Genomic DNA, 9,781 nt, shown 5'->3' with positions numbered 1-9,781 from the left:
TTTTTAAATGAAATAATCCAAATTAAATTGAAAAAAAAAATTGAAATGTTTTAGATTTTAAGTTAAAGGTACTTATGCAAAGGAAACTAAGGACAGAGATATAATTTTAACTTCTAAGCGGGTAACGGGTATCCGTGGGTACGGATAGTACAAAACCCGAACCCGACCCGATAAGAAGCGGGTATTAAAAAACCCGCTACCCGCTACCCGCGGGTACCTATTATCCGCGGGTACCAACTATCCACAACGGGTTTAATCCGCGGGTATCCACGGGCACGGGTTTTTTTGTCATCCCTAGTGTCGCATAACGAGTCCTTACAGGGAGGTGCTCTCTGTCTGGGTCATTCGCTATGCGAGCTAGTGCGTTGTGCAAATGATCAGAGGGTGGTGCCCTCTGCCTAGCGATTCACACAGTAAATCCTGTCGCTCTACGACTGGGGCTGGTCTGGAACCTTTGCCAAATTAATTCGAAGGGCGAGTGGTGCGTGTAACGAGTCTTTAGGGAGGGTTGGTCTTTGTCTAGGCTCTCGTTGTGCGACCTGGGTGCGCTATGCGAGAGACCTAAATTTTGTCACCTATGCAAAGTAATTCACAAGGCGAGGTTGGATGCACTATGCGAGCCACCCTAGTTTCGCAAGACGAGGGTGGTGCACTATGCAAGAAATCCTGAGTTTAGTTGTTTAATTTCCTTTTGGTGTATGATTGATTAAGTGGTTTGTTACATTGTTCGTGAAGCGTGTTTTAATATTTGTGGCCTTATCGTATAAAGCTTAAACATGTATGTTGATTCTAATTAAAATTATATGAGTTGAGAAGGAAAGTGGTATGATCTCAAGGTTGTAAGTATGTTTCAAGTGTAGAATCTCTTGGTGAGATTCTTAGTTGTTTAGAATGAAAGTAGGAGCTCAATCTTGGGGGTCATCCTGAAACTTCAATGGTTTTTCTTCTCACGTAGAGAGGATTGAACCATGTCGTGAGGAGTAGCAAGAGGTCTTAGTCTTGGGGGCTTCCAGTATGCCTCAAGGCCCAAAACAGGCTAACCTCGTGAGTATGGTAGGGTGAGACCCAATGGCCAAGTATTATAATCCTCCACGAGTACATGACCCGCCATAGCTCAACTATCATTCTAAGTCCAGACGAGTCAAGTCTAGTATACAACATGTTAGGATGTATGTTTTAACTTGCTTTGACTAAAATTGATTCTTGTATGTTACATGTTGTTATATTGTATGCTTTTTGTATAACTAGCTCACCCTTTTGCTTGTTTCTGTGCTTCCTTGTGTGTGATGTTTTCTTTCGCAATGATTATCCACTTGGATGTGAGCAGAGGTAGATGATGTTGGATTGGTGGTTTATAAAAAACAAGTCTTTTTGCAATCTTGAAAACAAAATATCAAACTTTTCAAACTTTCTTGAAATGCAAGTAATGAAAATTTGTATGTAGCGGAAAAACGTAGTTGACTGCGCAAGAAGTAAAGTCGATTGTAAAGTAAAAGTGCAGGGATAGAGAAAATCAAACACTGGTTTTTATATTGGTTCAGCCAACAATGCCTACATCCAGTATCCTTCCAACCTAGGAAGCAAATACACTATAATGGTTGTGATTTTTACAACAAGGAATTTATAGAAGACCTCCACGTCAAAAATATAAATCTCCTCTCTAACCCTTAACCAAAATATAGGCAACAAAAACAACAAGACTTGTAGCAAGATGTCCCCCTCCTCCAATCTGCCAATCACCACTTTGAATAGTCCTCAAAGTGAACTAGACTCCACGAGTCTATCCCCTGTACAACAGGTCCAATACAGCAGTCTTCAAGGATGCCAAGCCAAAATAATGCAGCAGTCTTCAAGGATGCCAAGCCTCAATCTGATCAAACCAGAAGCACCTTCTCGGTGCAGAATATGATCAAGCAATGTGTGCGTAGCAAGTCTCTCTTTGAATCTCTTTCAAGAAAGATCACCACCGTCTTTTTGGAGAATTCTTGGAGCTCTAGAAACCAGAGATATCAATCTGAAACAGAAATGAAATTGTCAGATCATCAAAAGCCTCTGAACAGATTTGTGTTCAGTCTATTTATAATTTTTTGTTTGATAGACAGTCTCATAGTCGAATATGCTACTTATTTAGTCGACTAGATTATAATAGTTATAACAATTCAATTAAATTGATAGCATACAGTCAACCAAAATCATATCACCGAATTGGTGGCTAAAATATTGTCCACGCGTTTATAAAGCTCGAATTGGTGGCTAAAATATTGTCCACGCGTTTATAAAGCTCTTATGAGGTAATCTTGAACACTCGTTCTAATAGTTATATTTCTAGACGCTATGTTACTATTATTATCTCAACCTTGCATTTTATTTTTGGGATTATCCCCATCTCAATGATTGTTTCCAGTGCATTATTAGATGCTGGGAGACTAGTGTTTGTGGTGGAAATGGAATTATCATACACATATTTCAAGAGAATATTTGGATATGATACCCTAAAAAAATAAAACAAAATTTTTACTTTGGTAAGAGCCATCGTGCTTTAATATTAATGTTTAGGTTTAATTATATTTTATTTCATAATTTCATGGTTTCACATAATAGGTTTAAGTTGTGAATTAAAAAAAAAAAGTAAAAAATAAAAAATAAATAATATATAATAAAAAAAATCTTCACACTTATTATTCGTAAATTTATTATTTTAAACGTTATTTTATTTAGTTTTGATTCGTTTTTAGATGATTTTTTTTTCACAATAAAAATTAAATGACTATTTTATATACTTTAAAAATATATTTAATCAGTAAAAAAAAATCTAACTAGTCACGAATTTCAACATCCTATGATGGTGTATAATTTTTTTATAGAAAACAAACAACCAAGTTTATTGAAACATCTTTCCAAATTTATATTAGTGTGATTAAAATGTTTGTATATAATTCTTTAACAAATTAAAAATATTTAAATTTGCGACAAATTAAGAGTTAATTAGATTTTTTTTCTTGTATTCAAAATAATTTTTTCCTAAAAAGAAGGTCCATAGATATGATCTATAGAGCTTATGTGGATATTTTGGTTCCATGAATTTTTTCAATAGAAAACTTTTTGATAATGTGAATTTTTCTGATCCCAACCCATATGAGTTAGGACTAAACCATATGAGAAAAACCAAATTGACATGTAATGACTCACAATAGTTATTTAGGTTGTGTTCACTTTGAGGTGATATCCTGTTCACAAACACTAGCGAGCGATTAATTAAAAAAAAAAAAGTGTGTTCACTTGCGATGCATTGCGAGCGAGGAATTGAAGGTAACAACGAGATTTCTGTACTGTAGCGTCACTTGCATATTTGCGAAGATCTGGAGGGATGAACAATGTATTCTCTAAAATGCCCCTTTTCATTTGAAATAATTCCCACATGCATTAACCATAAAATATAAGAACCCACCTCCTTGCACTTTCACTGTGCATTCACGAGTGAGAGATACGACCACTGAAGAACAGTAAAGAATAGTGAAGATTCCTGAGCTTCTTCTGAAACGTTGCTTGATTCAGCCATGGTCACGTTGCACACACAGAAAAGATTCCTTCCTGCACCATTGACAATACAACACTGAGACATATACAGAAGCTTTTTGACCGAAGATGCATTAATATGGTGTATTTGGTTGTTGTGTTGGTTCGTCGACAAGAAGAAGAACATTGTCTTGTGTGCATGTGTTGAGTGCGGAAGAGAAGAAGGAAGAGAAAGGTGACTGAAATAGGTGTGAAGAAGAGAAAGGTCAGCTGAGGTGAGGTTCCATACCACTGTTTTCTTCTTTGTATGGTATGTTTGTGTAATATTTGCAGGGGTAGTGGTAGATGAAGAAGCTGAGGTTTGGTGATTCATACGCTGTCATGAAGAAGAAGATGATGCAGGTGTATTCGATTAAAGGAGGAAGATGAAGAAGCTTTGGTGGAAAATGAAGAAAGGAGTGATTGCAAGCGTATTGGGTGACGAAGACGAAGGGTGGTCTGTTTTGAAGGGAAGGAAATGGCTGGCATATGGGTGATGACGAAGAAGGAAGCTCGGGTGCCGGTGAAGACGAAGAAGGAAGCTCGGGTGCTGTATTCGGTTACCCAGAAGCACGTGTATCCGGTTACCCAGAAGCACGTATCTGGTTACTTCCAAATGCAGTGTGAAACTGGGTGCTGTATCCGGGTCGCAGAAGCATGTATCTAGATACTTCTTCTTCTTGTGTGAAAGCTCTAATCTGTATCTAGTTAACATTGTTTGTATCCGTTTCTTCTTCTTCTTCTTTAAACATTTAATAAAACATTAAATTATTTTTAATAATTTACGTCCATGTAATTAAACGACAATAAAATAAAAAACAAAAAGCATGCTTATAATCATTAATAATATTAATGATAATAATTAATAATATTAATAATAATAACTAATAATAATAATAATTAATAATAATAATAATATTAATGATTATAATTAATAATAATTAATAATAATGATAATAATTAATATAGTAATAATAATAATTAATAATAATCATAAAAATGATTTTTTTTCTCTNTATAATAATAATATTATTAATAATAATAAGGGTTAAATATGTTTTTAGTCCCTATACTTTGGGGCGATTTTGGTTTTAGTCCCTCTCTCAAACAAAGGTACAATTTAGTCCTTCAACTTTAGAAAACTCTGGTTTTAGTCTTTTTTACCAAATTTGTTTAACTTTAGTTGCTGTTTCAAACATGTTTTATTATAACATTTGGATTGTTTAAATTGTTTGACACATTTTTTAAAGTTAAACAATGTATAACATAATAATAATATGTGGAACGATTATCATCCAATGTATAACATAATAATAAAACTCATATGACTATAGTTTGTTTATTTCGTTATAAATATATTAACACAATTATAAATAATTGGAAAAAAAAAATAATCAAACAATTATAATTTGACAACAATACCTTATCTTGATTGATAACCATGCCAACTTTTTTATCTAGTATTTGGCTTACCTCTAACCATATTATTTTCATAATACTGATATTCTTACCATTCTACTACTTGTGTTAGATGTGTAAAGGATGCTTGTACAATAAAAACATCACATAAGAGGGTCATTAATCAGAAAAATCACATCACAGGTAACTATAAATGATGTCTAAATTAAAAATATAATCATTAAACCCAAAAATGATGGATTATAATTATAATTCAATAAACTTCACTTACTCATGAATATAAGAAACGAAATATAAGATCATAAAAACTACATCCATTTATTGATAAAATTTGAAGATAAAAATATTGAAAGTTTGAACGACGGAGGCCAATTTCAAATGAAAATTTAGAAATTAAAAGCATGTTTAACCTTATTATAATTATAAAACAATAAAAACATAAGAATAAGTTAGTATAAATAAATAAAAATATATTTATAAAAGAAAATTGACATGCTACTAACACAAAACATGCATTCCACGTCATATATGTTTCATGTGAGGTGGTGTAAAACTAAAAATGCACATTTTTTGTTTTTAATTTAAAGAGTTTAACATTAGACAATACCACAAGAGATGATAAATGAACATTTACGTTGGTCCAGGGTAAATCGACATCAATATATATTGGCCCTGGGTATAAACGGAAATCAATTTCTTTTCATATTTACATCGACAAATTCTCTCCTCTTTCTCACAACAAAAAGACACATAAAACACTCTTTTAATTAGGGTTTCATCAATCTGGTGGCAAAATAGTGGTGGTTTTAGAGTACTTTTTAAACTAAGTATTCGTGTTTAGTAATGGACATGTTATGGAGAGTTTTTAAACATGTGGATGATTTTTGTGCATACAGAATATTACGACAAAATAAAGAATATTACCATTGGTAAATAGGACAAAAGAAGGAAAGACGCTCTTTGTCCATAAATAGAGGCAGAAGCAACTAGGGTAGGACTCCATACTCCACTGACCTTTCTTCTCCAACATGAAAGACACCATTGTTCTGTACCCCAACATTGGTAGGGGTCACCTAGTGCCGATGGTGGAGCTAGGAAAGCTCATTCTATCCCACCACCCTTCTCTTTCCATCACCATCCTCATCCTCACCCCATCCCCCAACGCCACTTTCACCCTAGCCTGCAACTCCAACGCCCAATACATCGCCGCCGTCTCCGCCACCATCCCCGCCATCACCTTTCACAGCGTTCCAATGGCCCAACTCCCCCTCAACAGCCCTTCCCTCCCCCCTCACCTCATCTCCCTTGAACTCTCCCGCCACAGCACCCAAAACGTTTCCCTTGCACTCCAAAGCCTCGTCAAAGCCTCCAACATCAAGGCCCTAGTCATGGACTTCTTAAACTTTAGCAACCCCAAAACTCTCACTGAAAATCTCACCACAGACATCCCCACTTTCTTCTACTATACATCCGCAGCCTCCAGCCTCATTGTGCTTTTTCATTTCTACGCCACTCTCCCAAAACAAATCAAAGATCAACAGTTTCTACTTCACTGCCCAGGGTTGCCTGCTATCTCCATGGATGACTTTCCAATCGAATCCCTCGACCCTTTGAACTACACTAACCAGATTTTCTCTCAGATAGCGGAAGCCATGAAGGGTAGTTCTGGGATTATAATAAACACTTGTGAAGCGATTGAAGAGAAAGCCATTGCAGTGTTGAACGACGATGGGACCGTGCCTCCGTTGTTTTGTGTGGGCCCCGTGATTTCTGCATCATATGGGGAAGAAGACAAAGGATGTCTGAGTTGGCTCGAGTCCCAACCGAGTCAGAGCGTGGTGTTGTTGTGTTTCGGAAGCATGGGGTGGTTCTCGAGGGAGCAGTTGAAGGAGATGGCTATTGGGTTAGAGAAGAGCCAGCAAAGGTTCTTGTGGGTGGTGAGGACTGAGTTGGAATGTGGTGACTCGGTGGAGGAGAAACCGAGTCTGGACGAGTTGTTGCCAGAAGGATTTTTGGATAGGACGAAGGAGAAGGGGTTGGTGGTGCGGGACTGGGTCCCACAGAGGGAGATTCTGAGTCATGACTCAGTGGGGGGGTTTGTGACTCACTGCGGGTGGAACTCGGTGCTGGAAGCCGTGTGCGAAGGGGTGCCAATGGTGGCGTGGCCATTGTACGCCGAGCAGAAGCTGAATAGGGTGTTTATGGTTCAGGAAATGAAGGTTGCTTTGGCGCTGAAGGAGGAGAAAGATGGGTCAGTGAGTGGGAGTGAGTTGGGGGAGCGAGTGAGGGAACTCATGGAATCTGACACGGGGAAAGAAATTCGTCAGAAGGTTTTCAAGATGAAACTCAGTGCTGCAGAAGCATTGAATGAAGGTGGAACTTCACGTGTTGCGTTGGATAAGTTGGCCATGTCATGGAGAAGTGTAATATAGCATAACATATGTAACATATAGTATCAAATGAATAAATATAAAAAGTTTATGTACTGTCTAATTATCATTTATGAATGATATACGAGTTTTTTTTTTTTTTTCGTATTGTGTTCATGAAGATGCAATGTTGTGTTCTATCACTGTCTATCATGTTACCTCAATCTAAACTTTGACGACACCGACACGTGAAAATAGGTAACTTGGCTCACAACCCGACGTTGGTATCTCTCACACAGGTAGTTATCTAAGTACGATGGTGTCACTCTAAATTTAATTTAAATTTAATAAAATAGATTAAATTTATATTTAATTTTTATTATATTTGATTTGTTTTAATTCTTTCGTTAAATTTAGATTAAATTTATTTTATCAATTAGATTAATTATAGTGAGATTCATATAATATATTTAGGTTGATTTAGTTTTACTTGAACTCAGGTTTATTCGTGTTTGTTTGAGTTTAATTAGTTTATTTGACTCGATTTAGGTATGAATGTTCTGACCTCAATATCAATAAAAGCTTATTTAAGTTAATTTAATCTTAAATTGACTTGATTTGACTTGGATCAATGTCGACTTGGCTCCACTTGAGTTTAGGTTAACTAAGGCACAAATTGACTTGAGTTAACCTAAGACAATGTCGATTCGATTCGATTTTTGACTACGATCGACTCAACTCGACCTTATTACCAATGCATTTATCAACGACAAATTCGTTGATAAAAAGGGTGGCACATTTCTTGCCCAAATCTCTCATATAATGTATAAGCATATATTTTTTCTCCATCTTCTCCCATACGCAACCAACGACCATTAGATCTAGGGCCTCATCATTTCCTAGTGCCAATCGAGCTCACCAATCAGACAACCATCAACACCACCGACGAGACCTTCTTTTTCAATGTTCACGTTTCAACTTCTCTAGCGAGTACCTGCTCACACTACTACAAATGTCTCATGGTGTCTCCAACTTCGTTGTTGTCTCGTATATCGCCGTTATTCATAATTTAACGTTAATAGTGCGACTAGGAACATCATCGACCTAACGATGTCTTTCTTCCCTATCCATTTCTTTTGGAAGTAAGATCCAAGTTTTGACCAAATCCAAAGAGAAAATATTTTTCATACTAGACGATCCATTCAAGGGAAAATATGTTCACTCATAGTTTATAAAGGAAGTTGCACCAATGTAGCTAGCTCAAGACTAGTTACCAAATTGAATTTGGAGACAAAACCCCACCCAAGGCCATAGAAACGTCAATGACTTAATGAACATGGAGAGATATTGACAATGTCTTATGTGATACGGTTCCAATGGAGGCAACTCAGGTTCTTTTCAGGAGGCCATGGTAGTTTGACATCAAGGCCATCCATGATGGCTCACCAATTTTTTTTCATGCACAACTATAAGAAGATCATTCTCAAACCTTTATCCTTTATCTCTTAGAGAAGTGTGTGAAGATTAAATGAAATTTAGAAAAAAGAAAGTTCAAGAGAAAACAGATATGAGTGAAACACATATAGAGCAAGAGTGGAACACCTAAAAAGAGAGAAACACATGAGAAAAAAAATGAGGGATTATTGAAAGTGAGTGAAGTGAAGAAGTTGTTACTTTTTGGAAAACCTCTTATTTACTTTATGGTAGAAATAACATTTTGATTGCTAACCACTCTAAGTAAATTAACCTTTCTTATATTATTGAGTCTTTTTTTATGGTTTCAATGATATTTTTCAAAATGAAATCCCTAGAGGACTACCACCTCTAAAGGTAATTGAACATCACATTGACCTTCTTCCTAGAGCATCTTTGCCAAATAGTCCAACTTACCAAAGCAACCCTCATAGACAAAAGACATTCAAACTCAAGTTGAAGAATTGATTAACAAAGGATGGAGGAAAGAAAGCGTGAACCCATGTGCTATTCTAGTCATTTTATTATTTAAAAAGAATGATTCTTGGAAGATGTGCACATATTGTAGAGCATTAAATAACATCACCATCAAGTATAAATATCTCATCCCCACATTAGATGATTTATTGGATGAGTTGTATGGTACTAGTATATTCTCAAAAATTGACTTAAGAAATGGTACCATCAAATTAGGGTTTGCGAGTGGGATGAATGGAAAATTGCCTTTACAAAAATGGGTTGCATGATTAGCTTGTGATGCCTTTTGGGATAATTAATGCCCTTAAGTACTTTTATAAGATTAATGAACCATGTTTAGAGAGAATTTTTAGACAAATTTGTTGCGGTGTATTTTGTGGAACATTTGTGTGTTTTTTTTTTTTTACTGTGCTTAGAAAGGAAAAGTTGTATGTTAATCTTGAAAAGTGCACATTTTTCACTAAACAAATTGCATTCTTGGATTTAGT

The 9,781-nt window shown here is 35.8% G+C and overlaps 1 protein-coding gene across 1 annotated transcript; it reads left to right on the top strand.

Moving 5' to 3' along the window:
- The first annotated feature begins 5,830 nt into the window (after positions 1 to 5,830).
- On the top strand, positions 5,831 to 7,467 carry LOC106763357 (UDP-glycosyltransferase 2). The gene has a single exon (XM_014647557.2). It carries the CDS (start codon positions 6,003 to 6,005, stop codon positions 7,404 to 7,406), a length of 1,404 nt encoding a protein of 467 aa, XP_014503043.1. The 5' UTR covers positions 5,831 to 6,002; the 3' UTR covers positions 7,407 to 7,467.
- Positions 7,468 to 9,781: the final 2,314 nt, after the last annotated feature.

This window comes from Vigna radiata, chromosome 1 (assembly GCF_000741045.1).
Source record: "Vigna radiata var. radiata cultivar VC1973A chromosome 1, Vradiata_ver6, whole genome shotgun sequence".
NCBI classification, from domain to species: domain Eukaryota; kingdom Viridiplantae; phylum Streptophyta; class Magnoliopsida; order Fabales; family Fabaceae; genus Vigna; species Vigna radiata.
Note: the sequence above shows the minus strand (reverse complement) of the source record. Positions and strands in the feature narration are given on the sequence as shown.